Below are 21,278 nucleotides of genomic sequence, written 5' to 3'. Positions count from 1 at the left end.
CTTGCGAGAATTCTGGATTTCTGGCTCGGAGCTTCTCCCGCGAACCTTTTCGCGAGGGACGCGCACGCAAGGGCATGGACACGCATGGACGCGATTATCTGCGTGATAGAGCAAGTTCCCAGACAGATAGAATACGCAATCGAAATATGCGTGGGGGAGAGAAGCAGTGTCGCGGCGCGCAGGGAGATGCCGCGGGGTCCTGCCCGTCCAAAGAGGCCGCGTCGGGGGTGATGGGGGCGAGCATCGCTTCGTCTTCCGTGTCGTCGAGAACTGCATGGGTCCGCTGTGCGTGGGTGCGGCGCACAAGGCGTCCCTGGCCGACATGAGCGACAAATACGTCGGTGCTAGTGGAGCGAAGCATGGTAGCGCACCGGTAATTGGATGGCCTGAGTCAGACGGCCATAGTCGAAGCCTCATGCGCTACCAGATGTTGAAGAAAATCTTCCACCACGGGCGACCAATCCCCTGCGCGCTCTTATCGAACGCCTCGACGAGGCGCGTGTAGTAGTGCGGGAACGAGGCCGGACGTAGCGTCCTCTCCGAGAGCGCGTACTGTGTGGTCGCGGGGCGCGTGTCAGCCCATTTTCCGCTGCCGGAATGGAGTGGGAGTGTCGTGCGTACCTTCTTTATGAACTCATCGTTCTTGAGCGCACGCGCCGCGTTCACGGCCGTGGGTGTGAGGTTAGGGTGCTCCGCGAGGGACTCAAAGAGTGTCTTCAACTGGATGTTGGGCCGGAACGGGTCGCCCGGCCACTTCGCCGCTATGCGCCGCATCTGCTGCTTCACAGGCGCGGCAGCTGCAGACATCTTGCAGGGCTGAGAGTCTAGCGGTAGCAAGGAGGTGGTGAGGGCAAGAGGTGGATGTATGCGTCCGGCAGACGACGAGGGCGGCGCGGCCTTTGCCGCGAGCGCAACTTGCCGCCGGGTGCGTTGTACAACCGCATTTGGTAAGTGACCTAGAACCCACTACCTCCCATTAAAGTCCATAATCATGTTCACGCTTTTACCGCGCCCACATCAAGCTCTGATTACTCGCAAAATTTGCTCATAGGTATGCCTTCTTTCTCTGTGAAATAGCCACAGGCCCGCACTCCCGAACTGGACACGAGGACCGGCGATTCACTTCGTTAAGGCTCCATGACCGGAACCTCGGGAGTCGGGACATGCCAGTAGCCCACATGCTCCAGTTGATCACGAATCACAGCCCTTTGTGCCTCGTGTGCCGCAAGAAGCCGTCTCTACTCCATCTGTCGTCAAGCGCGAAGCTTTGACCGGCAAGTTCCAGAAGGCTACACCACTCACGCGAGCCTTCGAAAATCGCGTCGTCGAAGCAATAGCGAGTTCTCTACAAATTGCCTGACATACGTGTACGGATTCCTCTCGGAGAACGCCACAACAACTGCAGCTGACGGGTGCTGAACGACCGCCAGGATGGCGCAGTCGCGCATTTTTCCGACGATTACTCTTTGCTTGCGTGCGTGCGCCAACTTCGACGGAGATCGCCTTCGGCACCTATTATGGGGCGAGCAACGTACCTCGCGACGTAACGTGTATGAAAGCACGATGAAGCACATGAGCTTTATGACGTCTTGATTCGATTGTATCTCGACGACGCGGCGTTGTGTGTGCTCAATGGATGGGTGCGGTGCCTTCCGCCGGAAACACGGAAGGTACGGATCCCAAGATAGCGTGCGGTCTTGTTGCAATACTGGCAATGGCATGTCCATACCCAGCGACGTGAGATACCGACATTGCCTCGTGGCTCTACTTACACGTCCAGCGAGCCACATCGTGGTGTCATGCAGCTGCGGCCCTTCGGGACGAAGGCGTATAACAGCCGCCTTCATTACTACCGCCTGATTATCGCTTCCGTCCATGGATGTATCCAATGATACCGGCGATATGCCAGTGGGTAGGCTCGGTATCTGTTTATTGGTACGGCACGAGTTATCAAGGCCAGCCGTGTCCACAAATTCACGGTGTGAGAACAGAGGGAGTACTGACCGCGGCCCACAGCCTCGGGCACGCTGCTTTTGCCTGCCGATGCTCCGAGACTTTGCCCGAGGAAAGTCGACCATGCGGCAGGCATATGTGGGCGATGTGCGATCGCCGAAACACGCTGGTTTCTCGGCTACGTTTTGCGGTTTTTGTAACATCGCCAGTCCACGTTCAGGGTCGCCATGTACGTCCGGCTTCGTCGGAAGCCTGACATGTTATCAGCACCATCATCGAGGTACTTCTGCCCTGTACATCGCCCGTGAGTAGACGGTATGGGAAGTAAACATGTAGGAAAGGAAATCCACTTGCCCGGGGGGTCCCCGGTACACGGCGCTGGTCACTGAAAGCCCGACGCATTAATATGAAGCCTTCCGCGGTTCATCTCTGCAAAATTATATGCCGCAACTTACCTGTGCCTGCAAAATATGCCGCATTTTCCCTCTGGCGAAGCTGGCGACACGGTAGTCGGAGACTCGGAGGTGACTGAGCGGACTTCGGTGTGACGCTATCGATTCGGTTCAGCTCGAGTTGAGCTGGTCAAAATAGAAGCGAGCCGTTTTGTTGACCTAATCCGGCTTTGAGCGGCCCGAAATGAGCAATATCACTACCGGTGCGCCAAGCGGTGCGGTGCATTACGGGCGTCTAGCCCCGCCTCTTGACAGCATTGACAGCTGGCCTGCGCTAGTAGATGCCACCGACTATATGCGCGCGATGGCCGTCGTTGTCGGACGCGGTAACTTAAACCTCAACCACGATGAGCTGCTGCGGCGAGCCCGACAACAAACTCGGCAACCCCACCCACAACGACCAGGTCGCGCACCAAGTCACCCCCTTCCCGGGCGCTCACGGTCCAATCGCACAGCAGCCGGGCCCTCAGCCGAGTCCACAATGGCCGGGCATGAACAACGGCGAGAAGCCCTTCCTGCCACCACCAGGCCCAACGCCGCCGCCTCACGCATATGGGACATGGGAGTCTAAGCCATCTCCGAGCCCGCCTGGTCAGGTTCCATTCAGCCCGTACGCACCGCAGGGATCTCCGCCGCCGCCCGGAGTGTATCCGAATGGCGCCAGGCCTCCATCTACGCCCGGCTCGCCGCGCCCAGAGACGGTGAGCAGCAGTACGTATGCAGGATACACGCCCATGCAGAGCCCGCCGATGGCGAGAACGAGCCCCGATCGCACGCTCGCGATGTCCGTCACCTCAAGAGGGAACAGCCCTCCCATCGCCCTTCAGCAATCGTCTTTTGCGGATGAAGGGAAGCTGTCCGTTTCCATCGATTTCGGTGAGTTAAGCAGTGTGCCGTACATTCTTTGAGTTCAAGAAGGCTAAAGGCTCAATTTCAAGGTACCACGTTTTCGGGTGTGGTAAGTCCTCGATAATTTGGCTGATAGCGCCCTGAAGAACGATAACTAGACGTTCGAAACTCAGTCACGTATTCAAATGCTACCCACCGCCTCGTCTCACCGGGGGCACGGACCTGTGTAACGAGATGTAACACTGAAAGCACATGGTGTAGCCAAAGTCCAATTGTGCTTTCAGTGTCTCAACTCGCGCCACCACAGTTGCACGCTGATTACACGAGGCTTTAAAGTGTGATCAGCGTGTAACACGGTCTTCTCGCTACATTTTAGATGCGTTCAGGATGGGACAATCAGACAAAGGTGTGCCACCTATGGTCAGACACTTTCGTGCGATTAGCGTGTAACGAGGTGTTACACGGACGGCTACCCCCGGTGTCTGCTATTGGAGACACCAAGTTCCACGCGGAGGCCCTCTCCGTGGTACCTGGTGGCTTCTAATAGTTGGTTCAAATCAATTTCCCTACCTCCGAAATGTTACGCGTATCGCTTGAGATTCTGAAGTTGCACAACTATGTTGCTTCAGGGCCTCTGTCGGACGTGAGCGACGCGGGAGGGCCAACATGTTGTATGCGCTCTATCAACCCGGATCACCGCCCGAGGCGGTTACAGACTGTCTTTCTCCGAGGGTCCACTATCTCGCGAAAGGAAGCGCAACATGAAACACGGCATGCAGCTGTCAGGTGTTATGCCTTGTCTTCTATCCCTTTCTACAAGATCGCATTCTCGTTACACTCGTTTTGGTAACCGCTCTTTGGTAGCCGAACGGCATTTTAAATTATCCATGTCGGCCGAGTTTCCATTGCTTGCTGTCTTATGTCTTTTCTGTCGTCCGTCATTGCCGATTCCCTTTGTGCACAAGGCCTTCCCCACATGCTGAGCATGGTACAGACGTGTCTAAATTACGATTCTTGGTACCTGGTTGAGCTCCGGCAGAAGGTGGAGTCATGAGAGAGGACGGAGCATACGTGGTTTTTCGTTCTGCAAGGTGCTGGAAACCAAGCGAACCGGTGCTAAATGTCCGGTTTCTATCCTTAGGCTTATGGATCTTCGCGTATCGCCGCCGGCAAAGTCCAGCAAATCCTGAACTGGCCGGGGTCCTTCGAAACGTTCAGGAAGATTCCGACATGTCTTCTGTATGACCAAACAGGCCAGGTGATCGCGTGGGGCATTGAGGCGAAGAACGCGGGCCCGGTACCAGGCGCGGTCAAGTGCGAATGGTATGTGTTCTCCCGAAGCTGTGCCTGCAGAAACCGTTTTAACGAATTTGCGCAAGGTTCAAGCTGTTCCTCGAGCCTCACGCCCTCCGGGATGAGACAAACGTAGATCCTCGTTTGCCTGCTCTGCCGGTGAGCCACGTTGAGCATCTGACAGCGTACAACATTGCTCACCGGCGCCCGTCCTGTCCCAGCCAGGGAAACGAGCTATCGATCTCATCATTGACTTCTTGTCGTGTCTATGGGACTACGCTAAGCAGCAAATCACGCGAGAAATAGGCGCAGTGGCAGACCTAGGTGCGTCAAGTTCCCCGTCCTCGTGAGATCTCCGGCTCCTCATGATCATCGGCGCTTCTCTACCAGATTCTGCGGACGTGTGGCTCACAGTACCCGCCGCATGGGACGCCACAGGATGCCAGATGATGCGGGATGCCGCCATTGCCGCCGGCCTTGTCCGATCTGCCAGGGCTGGGGACCACGAGTGGAGAGATCGCCTACGAATTATCAGGTACGGCGTTTACACTACATCTCAGCGCTACGGCCGACGCTCAAATCGACGTGCAGCGAGCCAGAAGCAGCGGCCGTGCATTGCGCTAACCTGACGGACGTGCACAAGCTGTCCCCAAATCAGAACTTTATGATCTGCGACGCCGGTGGTGGCACTGTCGTACGTCCCGTCATCCGAGGTCCCCGCGGTGGCCGTATGCTGACGGCAACGTGACATCTTCCAGGACCTGGCGGTGTACAGGATCATCGGCATGCTGTCCAACCTCGAGATCGCAGAGCTATGCGCGCGCTCAGGCGCAAACTGCGGCTCACTCTTCCTGGACCTGCGATTCCGGGAGCTGATGAAGACGCTGCTCGCCGACCACCCGGTGCATCTCGACCGGGTGAGCCTCGCAAATTTTATGGAGAGCTTCAGTGAGACGGACAAGCTGCGGTACATGGGAGAGGAAGACGACGGTAATGCGGCTGTCTCCATCTGTCCCATCTGGTGCACGTTCTGATCGGGCAACCTGTAGACAAGATGTTCCACTTTACCTGTTTCAACGTGGAGGATCCCGACGACCCCGCAGTGGGCCTGGTGAACGGCGAGGTGGCGATCCCCGGGAACCTGCTCAGGCGGGAGGTGTTCGACCCAGTGGTGGACGAGGTCGGTCTGGGCAGCTTATTTGCCGGGCTTGCGCCCTGGCGTTCCCACCACCGAGAAACTTACGGCACGGCACTGCTTCGTTGCAGGTCCTGGAGCTGATCGAAGCACAGACGCAGAAGGTCAATCGACGGCTCGATGCGCTTCTCCTCGTGGGAGGTTTCTCCGCGAGCGAGTACCTGTTCCGCAAGGTGCAGGTACGTGCCCAAATTCGTCTTCTGCACCCTGTCCAGGGACGCGAAAGCGGCCTCTCACACGTACTAATGCGCGTCTTCTCGGCGGCCGCAGGAGCAGTTCAAGTCGCGTATTCGCGTCATCGCGCGCCCCGCCGACTGTGACACGGCCACCGTGCGAGGCGCGGCGCAGTACGGGCTGGCTCGGCGGCCACTCGTATCGAGTGTAATTGCGCCACAATCATACATGCTAAAGGTAGGTTGAGCGCTGCGTAATTGCACCCATCCCCCTTCGATTGCCCTTTTCGTGGACTTGACTCACACACGATCAGGTCAAATTACCTGCGGAGAACGAGGACTGGCTGAAGAGACCAGCCTATATCCGGGAGAACGACGCCGGGGTCGCGATATGCGAAAGCAGGCAAGCGCGGCCGCGACCACACTGGAAGTGGACACGGACTGATACATCCGGTCGGCGTTTCATTAGATTGCAGTACCTGGTAGCAAAGGGGGCTATAATGCGGAAGGGGTACGTGGCACCGCTCCCTTGCTTCGTCCCTTTATTGCATAGTTTGATGCCCGTGCTCGGATTCGGTACAGTCAACGCCTCAAGACGACGTTCTGGTACGCCGGTCTCCGCCTCTGCGCCGGTCACGGTCTTCTGACTTTTGCGCGTTTGCACGATTCCCCGAAAACAGCAAGTTCTCGCAGACCCCGAACGGTACGTCGCTCAGACCTACGGCACATGAACCACCCCCTGACCCCCATTGGTGCTCCCCTATTTTCGTTCACGTCTACGATCGCGTTTCGCCTTTGCGTTCGCTGCGTCGCGCGCCCGCAGACCGGATGTTCGTCGCGACACTGTATACCTCGGACAGCGATAAGATCATGCGGTACACTGATGAGGTGAGCGGTCCCGTCCTAGTCCTGGCGCACGCCCGCGCGCCTCGGCCGCGTCGGAGGCAGCGTGTTATTGGAAACACGTAGCGCGCATTGCTGACCCTCCGCGTCGCTCTTCCCCCGCTGCACCCGATCCCGTGGACACACACAGGGCGAGATCAACGAGCTGTGCAAGTGGACGATCGATCTCGGTGCGCTTCCGAGCTTCCAGCAGAACGCGAGCGTGCCAAACTCGAATGGGTTCTACACCGGTGCGTGCCCTTGCCTTCCGTTCCGTTCGCCCTCCGCATCCCTATGCACCCGTTGTTCTGTTTCGGCATAGTCGAGCGCGCGCAACGCGATGGCGCATGCAGGCGCCCTGCTATGGGCATCGATGCTACTGATCGACTGCGCGCTCTCTGCTGTTCTATCCCTGCAGCGTGGCCTATAGAGCGTTCTCGGCGCAGTGGATTGCTTCCGTTTTCGTGCTCGTCAAACTCATCCTTACGGAGCTTTACTGATGACGATTCGCTTTCTTTTTACATATACCCCGATTGGTCATCTGTGGCCTCGTACACCGCGCTCAGAGTTCGAGCTCGGGCTGGAGCTGGACAGCGCCGAGGTCCGCGGCGTGCTCATCTATCAGGGCCAGGACTGGGGCAGGGTCGTCTTCGACTACCGCTCGTGAGCGCACAGGCACGCTCACGGGCTCCCCGAGGGACTCGTGCAGGGCCCCGGCGCGGTGCGATCTCTGGTATGCTACCTCCGATATGGCATGGGCCTCCTACGCTTGGATACACTTCTTTTCACTTCCCAACTCTATCTATGCTCGCTCTCGGCCGCACGTCATGCTGTGAGGCCCTCGCGTCCGCTTCTCCGGGGTTTGCAGGGGTGCGGGGCGTTCCCGGGCTCTGGCCGGCGGCCGATCGTCCGCCCAGCACGGCGGCTTTCCTGCGCGAAAGAGGCAGCCCTCGGCACTTTCACTGTCGCGCGGGTCGCGCGCGGACTTCTCGGCAGCAGGGCACAGCTAGTGAGGTCATGCGCTGTGTCTTCGCTGCGCGCGCCTCGTGCCGAAGTGGAGGCTCGGGGATGCGGCGAAGTGCTGCGCGAGGACCAGAATCAGTGGTATATTGTCGTGCACCACGTCAGACGAAGCAGATCTTCCCGCGCAGGCTGATAGCGGCGTCCGGACCCGCTTCGCTCGAACACTCACTGCTTGAGCTATAGATGTACACTCAAGGCATGTTCACGCCGCAACGGCGAACTGCTGCTATTCCAAGACGCAGGGTATTTCCAGCTGGCACCCGCCGCGTCCCTGACCCCGTTTAAGCATGGTGCAGATGCGTCAGAGACCATCGTGGCGCCGCGCACTAGCCAGCGGTCTTCCGCTTCGCAGACGACTCAGCACACGCCATCGGCCACTTCGTCGGACCGTACCAGACAGCTGCGCGCGTCCGCGCACCCGGCCATCACGATGGTGCTCTCTGTGCGAGGCGGAATCCAGCCTAGGCTGGCAGCTGCCCTCGATAGTTTGCAATCTATCTCAGTCCCGCGCTCGGCCGGGTTCCGCTGCTCAGGCTGGCACTCGATCATCAAGACTGCACAGTAGGTTCCCTGAATTGGGGCACCATCGCGGAGGCTGGCGTGCAGTACTCATTCCTCCTATGGTCTAGTTTCATACATTTGCGCAGGCCCCTCGTCGCTCAGGCAGATCCAATCTGCAGCGCAACTTTAGCCCCTTCATATATTATGCAGTCGGCAGCGCCCGCAGGCCTCCGCCACCTTCTGTGAAAGAAAGTGCGGGGCCCCGGAGCGTAGGCCGGGCTGACCACTGTCTTGCCCCGGGATCGGCGCCGGCTCCGGGGGGCGGCAGAGTCCGAGCAGATCGATACGATCTGCTCGCGCAAGGCGGCGAGTGTGGCGATTGCACATCTACCGACGACGCCGCACGCGAGATTCGTGCGGCGTGCTCGGTGCTCAGACAGGCGGCAGCCAGGCTACCAAACGTCGAACGTCCAAGCCAATGGCCAAGATGAACAGTCAGACGTCCGTCCGGCACCGTACCGTGAAGTTTGAAGAAGATGCGCCCCAAGCCCAAGGCTAAACAGTCCTGCGGCGGACGCGCGATGGTGTTCCCATCCGCCGCGGGGATGACGAGCGCAGCGGCGGGCCCGGGCGACCGGGCGTACCCCTACGATAAGTCGCGGCGTTGCGCTCGATCTCGCTAGAGCTCTCCATTTGCCCGTCGTCTTGCCACCGTCGCGTCGACGTCCTTATCGGGCCTGGTACATCTCGCGTCCGCCGCCGCGCCTTCCATCCGAGTCCGTGCTCGTTCCTGCGAAAATCCGCCCGGCATGCAGCGGACGCATGCCACGCGCCCAGCCGCCGGTAAGCCCTCCGAGAGCCCGAGTGGAACTGTGGAAGAAGGTGGACACTGGAAATGTCCGCGGGCTCCATGATCATCTGCGTCCCGGCAACTGCGGGCAGATTAGGTGCACAGGGGGCGGACTTGCAAACGGGTACCTGCAATGAGGCTGACGGGGACTCCGAGGAGCACATGGACGCCGCTGCCTCGCGCCCGGCGAGCGCCAGGAGAGCGCGGACGCAGCGCGCGGGCACGACGGAGCTCGGGCGTGGCTTCCGGGGTGTCCACGGCGATGACGCGGGGCGAGCCTGCGCACAGCTGCGAGGGCCCACCGTGCGAGGGTGCGAGACTGACAGTGATGGGACGGTGGGAGGCCTGTGCACGGCGCGCACCCGTGGCGGGCGTTCGCAGCGGCACGCACGCCCCTTATTCATCGCGTTCGCACGCGCACGAGCTGTTGTGGACCGTCGAGTTCCTTGTGTGCCGAGGCGGGAGGGCGAGTATCGAAGCCGGGGATACGTTCACGTAAGTGCGTCGCAGCAGGCGTGTTTGTAACGTTTCTGCCGAAATCTCGCGTTGCCCTCGGTGACAGGATGGTCGCGAGGCCGTCCTTCCTGGGGCCCTGATATGGGCGGCTGGCGGCAGACGCCGGGTGCGCGGGGGCGGGTGGGTGAGAGCAGTGCCGAGCATTCATCGCGGCGTATCTGGCAGCTGTGGACCACCGCCCCATGTGCTGCGTTGCGTGATCGACAGGCCACAAAAAAAAGTACCCAACGGACAACAGATGCGGCGATGGAGGTGCCAGGAGGACGCGGGGTGTGCCTAGCACATATGCCCATGGTCCGCTTCATCGGGGGCGCCAGGTGGGGGCACACCGGAACAAACTCTATCTTCTTCGGAGGAGCAGACAGCGGCGCGAGGCATTTCTTCGAAGGACGCACAGCAGCTCGAGCGGGGGCGTCCCGACCCCCGGTGCGAACCTGCTGGGTCGGTGGCCAGAAACGACTAGGCTGGCTTCGCGCGGGCGCTGGCTGGCGCGCGAGTCAGCTCAACTCGCGCCCACGCATGCAGTCGCGCGCCCGGTCGCCCAGGGCGCCCGCGGAGGCAGAGGGTATTTTTTGTTTGGGATTTGGATTCCGTTGCAAGTTGTTTTTCGTGCATATTCCGGATCCGATTTCGCACTCAGGCAGGGAGCGTCCGCCCGATCGGGTGCGATTTCGTGGGCGGTGTTCCCAACATATCCCAGCCCGGGGCCGGCAAATGCCTTGGGTCGAGGGCCCTGAGCCCCGCGGGTGCTCGGTCACGTCCGACGGAGGGCATGCTCAGCCTCTCCGTCGGGGCTCGCGAGCTGAGCAATCGATCGAAAGAGGCAGCCAGCCTCACTCAATCATAATCAGGACGCGTTGGCCGCAGGCTAAAACTTATAAAGCCTGCCAGCCCGCGGCCACACAGGACGGCCACACCGTTCGTTCGCTCGCTGCCGCCTCCTCTCTCGCCATGTCCTCCGACGCGTCCGCCCCACCACCACCCGCGCCTGCCGCGAAGCTGGCCGCCATCCCGCTCCAGAGCCTCTACGCGCAGCTCGCGCCGGTCACGCTGCGCGCGGACGACGCGCGCGCGACGTTCACGAACTGGGGCCTCAGCTACACCTGCACGCCGCTGTCCGTGTTCGAGCCCGAGACGGAGGAGCAGTGCGGCCTCGTCCTGGAGCTCGCGCGGCGGGAGGGCAAGACGGTGCGGGTGGCGGGGATCGGGCACAGCCCGAGCGACCTGGCGTGCACGACGGACTTTATGTTGCGGACGACGAGGCTGAACAGGGTGCTCGAGGTGAGTCCTTCTCCGTCCGGCCCAGTCAGCGCCGCGCGCGCCGCGCCAGTGCAGCGAGAAGGCAAAGTGGCGGGAGACGCGGGCTCGGGACGCCATCGCTATCTCGCCTATTTGGGCGTGTTTGGCTCGCGCAATCTCTCGTCATTGCGGAGATCGCCGCCCGCGATGGCACACTCGATCTGGGACGCATCTCGCTCAGGCACTCGCGCGCCGCCACCGCCCGCGCCGCCGCCGTCGCCGAGTCGTCCACGCTCCGGCTCCCGCGCCAGGCCCTCCGCTACTGAGTGGACGCGCTGCTCACCGTGCTCTTCCCCACAGGTCGACGCCGAAAAGCACCTCGTCGTCGCCCAGGCCGGCGTCATCCTCAGCGTCCTCCACGACGAGCTCGCCCGCCATGGCCTCGCCATGCGCAACCTCGGCTCCATCTCCGACCAGACCCTCGGCGGCGTCGTCACCACCGCCACCCACGGCTCCGGCATGCAGTACCCCGTCCTCTCGATGGACGTGAAGGCCCTCGTCCTGCTCCTCGCAGACGGCACCCGCACGCGCTGCTCGCGCGAGGAGAACCCGGATCTGTTCCTCGCGTCGATCTGCGGGCTCGGCAGCACCGGCCTCATCCTCGAAATAACCCTCGAGGTCGAGCCCGCGTTCAGGCTGAAGGAGGTCCAGGAGTCGCATACCTTCGACGACGTGGTGGGAAACCTCGACTCGATCGCGCACGCCGCCGAGCACGTCCGCCTCTGGTGGTTCCCCCACGCCGGCGTCATCCGCGTCAGCAGCTCAAATCGCACGTCCGAGGTTTGTCTGACAGCCCTGCGCGAGTTCCCGACGTCGCTCATCCTTCTCACAGCCCCGGAAACCCGTCGGCACGTGGCTCTGGCACTCCGTCGTCGGCTTCCACCTCCTCCAGTTCCTCCTCTTCCTTGGCCGCTACATCCCAGCCCTCAACCTCTGGATCGGCCGCTTCATGGCCTGGCTCGTGCGCGACAGGACCGTCACCGTCGACGATAGCCACCGCGTCTTCAACATCGACTGCAAGGTCAGTCTCCGATCTGCCCGCCCCGCGCGCCCGCACGAACACGTTTGACTGACTGACGGCCGTCTGTCCATCCATCTTCCTTCCTGCCCGCACGCCCACCTTCCCTCCTCGCCGCTGACCGCCCTGCCCTGCACGCCCTGCTTCTCCCGTGACAGTACCCGCAATTCACGACCGAGTGGGCGGTCTCGTACGAGCACGCACAGGCCTGCCTGCGCGAGCTCCGCACGTGGCTCGACAGGGAGTTCGCAGACCCCGCGGGGCTCCGCCCGCACTCGTCCATCGAGATCCGCTTCTCCGCGCCCGACGACATCTGGCTGAGCCCGAGCTACGCCCAGCGGACGTGCTGGATCGGCCTCGTGCAGTTCAAGTGAGTGCCCCTGCTCGTGTCCGCAGCGCAAGAAGCAGCAGCTCACCATCCGTCTTCCTTCTTTCACCGCCCTGTCCTCTCTTTGCGTTTGCGTCTGCATCGTCTTCTGTGTCGCCTCCGTGCCCCGCGCGTGTGTTCTCGTGCCTGGCGCCGCCGCCCGCTCGTCCTGCCGTGCTGCTTCTGTTGCGTCATGTCCGCGTCTTCGCAAACTGCGTCGCATTGCCTCGCCTTCCGCCACCCACGCTCCCGTCTCGCCTCCTCGACTCGGATCGTCTTACCTCATCCGCCGTAACCCTCCTCCGTGCTCTCCGTCTCTTCCCTGTCTTCCCCCGTCTCTCTCACCGCGCACCCCGCGCACAGACCATACGGGCTGAACGTGCCCTACCGGAAGCTCTTCGCGCAGTTCGAGACGATCATGCTCAAGTACGCCGGGAAGCCGCACTGGGCAAAGTCGCACCCGCTCGGGCCCGCCGCGCTGCGCGCGCTCTATCCGCGCTTCGACGACTTCGTGCGCGTGCTCGCCGCGGTCGACCCCGCCGGCCTCTTCCGCAACGCGTACGTGCAGCGCCACATCTACGGCAGCACGGACGCCGCCGCGGGCGCGCGCGTCTTCAAGAAGATGCCGTGAACCTCTGTCTTCGGTCTTCGTGCGCGCGCCGCTACACCCATTGGACGACGCGTTGCATTCTCCGGCCCCTGAAGCTTAGACCGGTGCGCCGCATCTAATCCCGCCCCCGCTTAGCCTACTAGCTACTACCTGCCCTATCTATCTACCCACCACCCTTTCTTCCTGCCTGCCTGGGGCGGCGGCTGCATACGATAGTCGATCCCGGTGCCCGTCTTGTAGTCAATATCCTCGCTCCTCTCTAGTACGCCCGGTGTATGTACAACGCTTCTGTAATCTCTCTCCGCGAATAAAGTCCGCCTGAAGCTTGAGCTTGATCCCGAGGGCGAGCCGCCCGCGCTGCTGAAGCTTAAGCCAAGTGTACGTTGTAACGTTGTGCGGCGCTCCGCGCTGTCGTAAGTATGAAAAGCCTCAGGCTCTTTCTCGCTCGCCCTCGCCCGCGTGGAGCGCGGTAACTATATCAGCCCGTGCTGACCTCCGTGGCGTGCGGGAGAAGCTTGGGGCAGCCAGCTGGGCCTCGTACGTACTACGCCGAGGTCGCAGCGCCGCGCGCCCGTCCACGGTCCACCCATGCGACCGTCCTCGCCGCCCCCAGATTTGCAAATACTCAAAACTTATAACTAAATCCCCGGGGCTGCATGCACAGTGGCGCATGTCCCCGGAGACGACGAGCTCGCCGTCCGTGTCATGCCATGCAAGCTCGTCGGCCGCCGGCTGACGTGCAGGCTCCGGGAGACGGGAGAACGCCACGGCTCGCCACCGCGCACGAGATGTGGCGCGCGAGATCGCGTCCGAGTCTGAATGCGCGCGCGGGGGGACGGCTTGCCTCGCGGACTCGGAGCTGGGCCCTGCGCTCCGGGTGCACCCACGCAGGCTAACGTTACCGGCCGGGCCCTGACGCACACGTAGGTGGCGCCGCTAGGGTCGATCTGGGGCACAGCGGGGGTACTGGGCACTGGATACTGGGCGGCCGTGCGGCGTCGCGGCTTCGCCGGCGAGCTGCGCGATGGGTGGGCGGGCGCGCTCCGCGGGAACGTGTGCGCTGGGTTAGTGGGTTAGTGGCGGCCGCACGAGTCGCACGACGAGGGTAACGGCGCGCTATGTGCGGGCGCGGGCGCGGGCGGACGGCGTGTGCCATGGCCAGGCAGGGCTGATGTGCGCGAGCGGGGGCCGTCATGGCAGCGCGGGCGACTCGGTCTTTGAGGAGCCGGGGCTAGCCTGCGATGGCGAGAGCGGGACGGGCGAGTGTATACACTATGCACGCAGCGCTGGTGTGGCGGGCGTCCGGGCGGATGTTGGCATGGCACGGCGATGAGATGGTGCGGAGCTGTTGTTACATTATATGTACATATTTCCTCGGTATTCTCTCACCAGAAAGACGGCAGCGGGGCGGTGGTGTTGGTGGTGTTCTCCGTGTACGTACGTCGTCCGGACAGCAAGACACACTGGGACGCCGGGATGGTTCGGAGCATCGGCCGCACAACCATCCTGCTGGGCTGCGTCACCTGCGGGATTATGCCGCTCGGGGGAGCCAATCATCAGAGGCCCAGCTGTTCGCGGATGGATCGTTTGACGATGCGCTCGTATTCCTGCAGGGCACCAGTCCAATGTGAGTTAGTGCCCCGAATTCCGCCGCGACGGAAGCTAAACAGGGCCGCGGACTCACCGCGCGATTATCGCGGTATAGCTTGCAGCAGTCGATATTGGCGCCGCTCTCCAGGTTCGGCTCTGAGCAGGAACGTGGCAAAGGGGAAATATGACATACGACGAATAGGTCAGTGACTTCTCAGGATCGGACAAGGCACGGGGAGGCTGTGATGAACGCACCCGCTAGCATCGAGATTACGCTGAGGATGACCTTCTCAACACTCTGCACGGGGCTCCAGCGTTCGGAGGCCTGTTCGTACTGCGTGGGATCGTCCCCCGGGGTGTGCAGGATCGAGATGCAGACCGTGCCATCGGCGTAAACTGACGTCGCACCACAAAACGTGGCAGATGGGCGCAGTGGTTAGTTCGCTAGAAGGCAGGAAGAAGCCGTACGATCGGGGAGACTACGGAGGTGGGCGGGTGCCCTCCCGCAGTAGCGCATCCCACGATGTAGCGTATCTGTCATGACTTACTGTTCGGGTGGAATAATGGTGGGTCGAACTTCATCTTGAACGGAGATAGAGGGTAGTCGGACGGCTAGCGGATATGTTTCCGCGCATGTACGGACAGATGGCCGCCGTAAAATTCGTTTCAAAACAGGAATAGGTTCAGACAAGGGCAGCAATGAGCAGACAGGGCACTGGGCATCAGCAGTGTGTGCGGGCGCTGTTAATGGAAGTACGTACAAATGTCAGGACTGCAGGGAAGACACCACCCTCGAAAGGGGTGTCTTTGGGGCCCACGATCAGGGCCTCCCAGGTAAAGAAATCGGACTCGGAAATAGGGCCTTCCGAGGAGACGAGGGACGAGGATGCGGTACGCCCGAGAAGTCAGCGCTGCTGCGGGTACCGGAGTTCCCAGGGGGTTCAGAGCATACCGGCGGTGAACATGCCATCCGGTGCACCTACGGACACAAAATAACGGATACAATAACATATCAGCCGGGAACAGATACGGCACAACTGCGATGATGCCTGTAGGCAGGCAGATGCAGACCTTGGGACGTCAGCTGCTTGTACTCAGTCATGAGCCGCCGCAGGGCGGTAGAACTTCCACCACGCGCGTTCATCTCCTTCTCTGTTTGTCAAGCAAGCGTAGCGGACACGGTAGGCGGCAAGAGCACGTCGAACGAAGAGGCGAGATGAGCGTCGAGCAGCAAGGATGGACCGTACACAGGCGCCGGCGAGGACGCTGGACGGCCTGGGCCGGTGATCTCTTGTACGCCGGCCCCTCCGGCTTGCACTCACTCGCGGGCCGCCCGCCGCCGCCACCACCCGCCCAAAGTCCGGCGGGGGATGGGAGAGGATGGCCGTTTGTGCAGTTTGCCTGTCCTCGAGGCATATTCACTCCTCAGCTGAGTCCCGCGACTGCCAGCATCCACTCAGCGCAATTCAATCGCACACATGCCCCCCTGCGCTGGGGGTTGAACTCAATCAAGCGTGTTGTTCTCTCTATCAGACCAGCAGCACACGGGCTGGCTACGTTCGACAAATCTCTCAAGGCCGCTCCGCTCTCCGAGTCCCTTGGCTGTGTCTCTGTGGTCCTGGACGTTGGCGGGACTCCGTCCGCGGTGCTGCGATCTTGCCTTGTGCCGGAAAATTTCAGCCGCCACATGGACATGTGCGCCTTGTGGACCCCTGTTGTGCTCTCCGCTCCGCTTCGGTAGGGTACACAACGTCGTCCGATATCAGCGTTCGACGGGGTACGATAACGTACGCACCTGCTTCGAGATGTATGCTTCCCACTTCCTTCGCGCCACAGTCGATGATACACGTTCCGCCTTCGATCGCACTGGCGGCGCCCTCGCCGGGCCAAATAAAGAGGCGGGACGCCAGGGCGCACCTTGCTGGACGCAGCGCTCCAGGACACGGAGATGAGCAGCATGCGCAGACAACGGATGCGGTTGACAAAGCTTCAATGGTCATACAGTTAGTGCGCAAAATACAGATGTACGTGATACCTTGACAAAACATGCGGATGTGTGATATAATTTAGGGCTGCTTCTTATTCCCATCATGCGTCATCCAGCACCAGCCGCGGGACAACGTTCATCGCCATGAGCTAGAAGGCCGCACGAAAAGAAGAGATGCGTCCGTGAGCGTTCGTCCGGACGCGGAGCGGAGAGCGGGCCCCGGGGCGTACCTCCTGGAAGAGCAGTTTTGCGGCATACGGGATAGTGAGCTGTGCCATCTTCTTCGAACTCTTGCAGTACGGACACCAGCCGTTGTATCCAAGAAGCCCGCACTCTTGGCATGCGTCCACCTGGAACTGGTCCGAGGAGATCATGAGGCGTTCTAGCAGCAGCTGCGTCGCGCCGTAGCCGATAAGACAGTCGCGCTCCATCTCGCCGAGACGCAGACCGCCTTCGCGCGACCGACCCTCCGTTGGCTGCCGTGTCAGCGTTGCACGGGGTCCCCTGGAAACATGAATCGATGCATCAGCATGAGAAACGCCATATTCATTCACGCAGATCGGATGCGCATACGGACCTCGCGCGAGCGTGCATCTTGTCCATGACCATGTGTTCTAGATAAAATTGCCGGCCGTCAACAACCTGCCTGCGCGAGCGGCACGTCAGATATACTCACTGAGTTTCTGTCGGAGTTGTCGAGTGGTTAGCGCGACAGCAGACTGACAGTTGTGTCCTGCACACATACCTGGTAGTAGATAGGCCCGAAGTAGACGTAGGCTTCTAGGGGCTCGCCCGTGATGCCGCTCGTGAGCATGTCCTTGCCCGCGTAGCTGAAGCCCTTTTCAATTAAGATCCGGGACATGTCTTCGACCTGTGCTAGCGTAGTCAGTCTCACCCGCTTGTGAGCGGAAAATGCTCGGCACGCACCTTGGAGCCGCCGAACGCGGTCCCGTACTGGAGTTTCCCAGCTAGAACGCCGGCCTAAAACGCGACGCGACGATCTCAGCATGCAGGCAGTGGAGCCACGCGCACGGGGCCCGTGTATGCAATGGCAGCAGAGCCGGTGCCGGGGCGTACCTTTCCAGCGAGCAGTTCTATCATTTTGCCGACCGTCATGCGGGACGGGAAACCGTGGGGGTTCATGATCGTGTCTGCGGGGGCGCGGAAGAAAGTCAATCAATCACTGCCACCGCCTGGCGGGCGTGGACGCGACACGGCTGCAGTGAGGAGCGGGTGCGAAGGCACGCACCAGGTACGATACCCTGGTCATTGAACGGCATGTCCTCCTGGTTCACGATCAGCCCGCAGACACCCTTCTGGCCGTGACGCGACGAGAACTTGTCTCCCAGCTCGGGCCGCCGCGTTTGGCGGATCAACACCTTGATGAGGGTCTGATCGTTCTCCGTGTCGGTGATCATCACTTTGTCGATTTGGCCTGCGACGGGCGACTTGTAGGTCATGGGAGCGTTCTTGTACGGGACCGTTGCGGCCTGGCCGGTGAAGGAGTTGTCGTTCGCGTTCGTCGGGGTCTGCTTGTTGATGTACACATCGCCCGGGTCGACCCGCTCGCCGACGCCCGCCAGGCCGTCCGGTTGGATGATGTCGTACTTCTTCTGGACCTGCCCGGTCTCGTCCACGGGCGCATCCGCCAGACGGTCGTACCTGGAGATGTAGATCTCAGCGACCACGTCCTAGACATATTGGGATGGGATGAACACGTACGTCCCGTTGGGGTACTTGCGGATGAGTGTGGCGTTTTTCCTGAGCACTTGACACCGCCCATATCCGCGGTCGAGCGAAGCCTGCAGCCCGTCACATAGTCAGTCTAGGCTAGCTCCGGATAAAGCGTGGCTTGTACCTTGTTGAGAATGAGCGCGTCCTCAATGTCGTACCCTGAGTAACTCATCACCGCCACGGTGGCGTTCTGCCCGGCAGGTAGGCGGTCGTACCCAATCAGCTCGATCGTTTTTGTTTTCACCATAGGCTGCTGGGGATAAACGGAGAGGTAGAGGAGGGTGTCGATGCGGTTCAGCTGGTTGTAGCCGATGGCGCCAATGGCCTGCTTGCCCATGGCGCATTGGTAGGTATTCCTAGGCGACTGATTGTGGTGCGGGTACGGGATCAGGCCCGCAACGGCGCCAAGGAGTGTGAACGGCTCGATCTCCAGATGTGTCGTCCCAGGCACGATGTCCTTCTCGTACAGCGCGATGTAGGAGTCGTTCTCCTCGTTGACATCGAGGTACTCCACGAGACCCTTGCGCAGGAAGTCATCGAACGTCAGCTGTCCCTGCTTCAATTGCTGGGGGCGTATCGATGGGTGAGTGCCAAAGATAATGTCAAGCGATAGAGACATACCGCGATATGCTCCGACATAACCTTCGGCCTGCCGCTTTCGACGATGATCATGGGCCTGCAAATTCGTCCGCCATCGCTCGCGATGAGCACGGTCCGGTGGTGATGGTTGATGTACACGCTGACGAATTCGCTGAACCGTCCTGCCCGCCGCAGTCGTCGGAAGTTGCTGACGAAGCGCGCGGGATACCGCGTCAGGCCGATGATAGTCCCGTTGACATTGACGACGAAGGTGTGCGGGCCATAGATCTCTGTCCCGGTCGCTAAACTGATGTCTACGATAGACAGGTCAGGTCAGGGAAGCACGGGGCGCCAACGCATTCGGGAACTGTAGTGCGCACCTTCTACTCCGAGCATGAACGCTATCCTGATGATCGGTTCCTCGTCGACGTCCGTCGTGATGTGCGTCATTAAGGCAAGGTTCTTCACTAAACCGCATGCTTCGCCTTCTGGCGTGTCGCTCGGACACAGCATACCCCATTGACTGGGCTGCAACGCTCGAGGCCCACTGACCTTGCGCGTCTTCTCGAACTGAGAAGATATGCGGGTCATCATGCCGAGAGCCGAGACAAATGAGAGACGGCTGAGGACGTGCGTGACGCCAGCCCTTTCCATCTTGAAGCGTTTCAAGGACCAATTACCCGTTGAGATAGCGCGCACGAAGCCGGAGGTGATGTGGTCCCCCTGGAACTGCATGGTGTTGAACGCGTCAAACTCGCTTGTGCGTGACGGTTTTTTCAGGACCTTGTCAATGGCCGCCTTCAGGTTGGCGTTAAAAGTTTTGAACAAATCCTCGAAGAGGAGCGCCAGAAGCTGCCCCGCGCTGTATCGAAGTCAGTTTTTTTTCATGTTACTGCCGCACACGACGTAAAAAAACATGCGCACAGTTCCAGCCGCTTGTTGCCCACGTAATCCCGGTCATCGACCATCTTCTCGTCATCCATGGCCATGAGAACGCGTCGCGTCATTGTCGCAACAAAGACAGCTTTAGACCGGAAGTCGAGCCCGCTGACAGGAACATGGGCGAGCACGATCGTCGCAAGCGCCTCCAGGGCCTCCTCCCAAGCAGGACGCCTCGGCCCCATGACTCTCCGGTTGACCTTCACCCTCGAACCAATCCACTCCAGGGCTTGGTGGCGGGTGAACACTCCGAGCTTGGCCGCATCTTCCAGGTTCGGCGCGAACGATGACTTGTAAGCTTCGTGGTTGCCGGCCGTCAGCAAGAGAATCTCCTTGTCCGACTGGATGCCGAGTGCCTTGAGTGCGATGACAATTGGGACATCCTCATGAATGGAGTTATGGCGGAGGTAGATTTTCCCCTTCTTCGTCGCGACATACGTCTTCGACTTAAGACCGCCGTGCGTTGATCTTGGTGGCTGTATCAATTTGCTATCCGTGATGCGGAGCACTTGGCAAATATAGACTCACGAAGTACATGATGCCTGCACGACGCCCTTGGTCGGGTCAACCTCAACGATGATACGATTCTTGCTCAGCTGCTCTTGCACGAGAATGACCTTCTCGGTGCCTTTTACGATGAAGTATCCCCCTGGGTCTAAGGGACACTCCGTCATGCGCGCAAGTTGAGCTTCCGTGCGTCCCGTCAGTACACACTTGTTACTCCGGAGCATGATGGGCAGCCGGCCGATGTTGACATTGGCCCGCCGGACGACGCTTTTTCCGCGCGTGTACTGGATCGTCACGAGAATAGGTGCGCCGTACGTCGTGTCGCGCAATCGACATTCATGGGGCGTGACGCTCTTGTCTATGGCGTCCGCGTCCGTTCTGTCCGGGAAGCCGACCACAATGTCTGTGTACTTCAGCCAGAAGCGGGGGTCGACGTCCGAGGTGACCTTATTGTTGGCCTTCAGGATGTTCTTGATGTCAACGTCCACGAAGTAGTTGAAGGAGTCTATGTGTTGTTTGACCAGACCCTTCACCTTCAGGAAGGCGGGGAGTAGCAGCCATTTGTCCTGCACAAGGTTGGTGTTCACCCGTGTGTAACGCTATGATATGACTTACGGACACACCTCTACGCTCTTTATGGGATCCGTGATACCAAGACCACGCCAGTGGGGCTGCTCAAGTTGTGCCCAATCCTCTTCCGCTTCTCCGTGCGCCGCCATGAGCGTTTGGCCTACCGAGATACTTTTCTCGGCACAGCGACCGCCCGAGAAACCAGATGCTCAGAGAATTTGTCAAGCCCAGAAGCAACGCGAAAAAGATACCAAAGGGAACGTCTGACTCCAAGCACCAGGGCAAACCGAGCAGAGCGAGTCTCCTCAAGCACGGAATTTGGAGGATGTCGCGCTTTCGGCCTTCGCCGGTGCTAGCGCCCGAGTCCAGTACATGCCCTTGGCGCCCATAC

At 60.6% G+C, this 21,278-nt stretch overlaps 5 protein-coding genes across 5 annotated transcripts; 2 read left to right on the top strand and 3 right to left on the bottom strand.

The window, feature by feature from the left end:
- Positions 1-77: 77 nt before the first annotated feature.
- TRAVEDRAFT_151252 (uncharacterized protein) lies at positions 78-838 on the bottom strand. The gene is made up of 3 exons (XM_008042425.1): positions 622-838; positions 372-552; positions 78-313 (listed from the first exon to the last, which is right to left on the bottom strand). The coding sequence occupies exons 1-2, from the start codon at positions 805-807 to the stop codon at positions 421-423; spliced, it is 318 nt and encodes a 105-aa protein (XP_008040616.1). The 5' UTR covers positions 808-838; the 3' UTR covers positions 78-313; positions 372-420.
- A 1,997-nt stretch (positions 839-2,835) lies between these two features.
- On the top strand, positions 2,836-7,591 carry TRAVEDRAFT_59641 (actin-like ATPase domain-containing protein). Its single transcript, XM_008042424.1, has 18 exons — positions 2,836-3,281; positions 3,344-3,363; positions 4,396-4,577; positions 4,634-4,706; positions 4,769-4,871; positions 4,938-5,082; positions 5,139-5,241; positions 5,306-5,537; positions 5,597-5,727; positions 5,814-5,921; positions 6,013-6,153; positions 6,230-6,318; positions 6,385-6,426; positions 6,498-6,521; positions 6,596-6,618; positions 6,739-6,803; positions 6,949-7,048; positions 7,364-7,591. The coding sequence occupies exons 1-18, from the start codon at positions 2,897-2,899 to the stop codon at positions 7,462-7,464; spliced, it is 2,067 nt and encodes a 688-aa protein (XP_008040615.1). The 5' UTR covers positions 2,836-2,896; the 3' UTR covers positions 7,465-7,591.
- Positions 7,592-10,609: 3,018 nt separating this feature from the next.
- Positions 10,610-13,279, top strand: TRAVEDRAFT_30092 (L-gulonolactone/D-arabinono-1,4-lactone oxidase). The gene is made up of 5 exons (XM_008041900.1): positions 10,610-10,968; positions 11,287-11,766; positions 11,819-12,007; positions 12,163-12,374; positions 12,735-13,279. Exons 1-5 carry the CDS (start codon positions 10,639-10,641, stop codon positions 13,000-13,002), a joined length of 1,479 nt encoding a protein of 492 aa, XP_008040091.1. The 5' UTR covers positions 10,610-10,638; the 3' UTR covers positions 13,003-13,279.
- Positions 13,280-14,238: 959 nt separating this feature from the next.
- Positions 14,239-15,797, bottom strand: TRAVEDRAFT_151242 (ubiquitin-conjugating enzyme). The gene is made up of 7 exons (XM_008042423.1): positions 15,643-15,797; positions 15,524-15,550; positions 15,333-15,433; positions 15,120-15,183; positions 14,827-14,967; positions 14,666-14,727; positions 14,239-14,588 (listed from the first exon to the last, which is right to left on the bottom strand). Exons 1-7 carry the CDS (start codon positions 15,713-15,715, stop codon positions 14,538-14,540), a joined length of 519 nt encoding a protein of 172 aa, XP_008040614.1. The 5' UTR covers positions 15,716-15,797; the 3' UTR covers positions 14,239-14,537.
- Positions 15,798-16,547: 750 nt separating this feature from the next.
- On the bottom strand, positions 16,548-21,036 carry TRAVEDRAFT_73132 (beta and beta-prime subunits of DNA dependent RNA-polymerase; the record flags this gene model as incomplete). The annotated part of the gene is made up of 15 exons (XM_008042422.1): positions 16,548-16,707; positions 16,789-17,062; positions 17,136-17,172; positions 17,235-17,241; positions 17,304-17,429; positions 17,486-17,539; positions 17,636-17,709; positions 17,808-18,220; positions 18,281-18,360; positions 18,417-18,857; positions 18,914-19,185; positions 19,252-19,733; positions 19,796-20,278; positions 20,339-20,883; positions 20,941-21,036. The coding sequence occupies 15 exons, from the start codon at positions 21,034-21,036 to the stop codon at positions 16,660-16,662; spliced, it is 3,432 nt and encodes a 1,143-aa protein (XP_008040613.1). The 3' UTR covers positions 16,548-16,659.
- Between the last annotated feature and the right edge of the window lie 242 nt (positions 21,037-21,278).

The sequence above is a fragment of the Trametes versicolor genome (assembly GCF_000271585.1).
Source record: "Trametes versicolor FP-101664 SS1 unplaced genomic scaffold TRAVEscaffold_8, whole genome shotgun sequence".
Classification (NCBI taxonomy): domain Eukaryota; kingdom Fungi; phylum Basidiomycota; class Agaricomycetes; order Polyporales; family Polyporaceae; genus Trametes; species Trametes versicolor.
Note: the sequence above shows the minus strand (reverse complement) of the source record. Positions and strands in the feature narration are given on the sequence as shown.

What these genes read in the sequence shown, in the direction of transcription:
- TRAVEDRAFT_151252 (XM_008042425.1), bottom strand. Translation starts at nt 807, where the DNA reads ATGTCTGCAGCTGCCGCGCCTGTGAAGCAGCAGATGCGGCGCATAGCG. An exon ending in ACGATGAGTTCATAAAGAAG is followed by an intron (nt 553 to 621) that starts GTACGCACGACA and finishes GCGACCACACAG; the next exon opens with TACGCGCTCTCGGAGAGGAC.
- TRAVEDRAFT_30092 (XM_008041900.1), top strand. Translation starts at nt 10,639, where the DNA reads ATGTCCTCCGACGCGTCCGCCCCACCACCACCCGCGCCTGCCGCGAAG. An exon ending in GGCTGAACAGGGTGCTCGAG is followed by an intron (nt 10,969 to 11,286) that starts GTGAGTCCTTCT and finishes TCTTCCCCACAG; the next exon opens with GTCGACGCCGAAAAGCACCT. An exon ending in ATCGGCCTCGTGCAGTTCAA is followed by an intron (nt 12,375 to 12,734) that starts GTGAGTGCCCCT and finishes CCCCGCGCACAG; the next exon opens with ACCATACGGGCTGAACGTGC.
- TRAVEDRAFT_59641 (XM_008042424.1), top strand. Translation starts at nt 2,897, where the DNA reads ATGAACAACGGCGAGAAGCCCTTCCTGCCACCACCAGGCCCAACGCCG. An exon ending in AGGCGCAGTGGCAGACCTAG is followed by an intron (nt 4,872 to 4,937) that starts GTGCGTCAAGTT and finishes CTTCTCTACCAG; the next exon opens with ATTCTGCGGACGTGTGGCTC. An exon ending in GGGGCTATAATGCGGAAGGG is followed by an intron (nt 6,427 to 6,497) that starts GTACGTGGCACC and finishes GATTCGGTACAG; the next exon opens with TCAACGCCTCAAGACGACGT.
- TRAVEDRAFT_151242 (XM_008042423.1), bottom strand. Translation starts at nt 15,715, where the DNA reads ATGAACGCGCGTGGTGGAAGTTCTACCGCCCTGCGGCGGCTCATGACT. An exon ending in CAAGCAGCTGACGTCCCAAG is followed by an intron (nt 15,551 to 15,642) that starts GTCTGCATCTGC and finishes TTGTGTCCGTAG; the next exon opens with GTGCACCGGATGGCATGTTC. An exon ending in CGTAATCTCGATGCTAGCGG is followed by an intron (nt 14,728 to 14,826) that starts GTGCGTTCATCA and finishes GTTCCTGCTCAG; the next exon opens with AGCCGAACCTGGAGAGCGGC.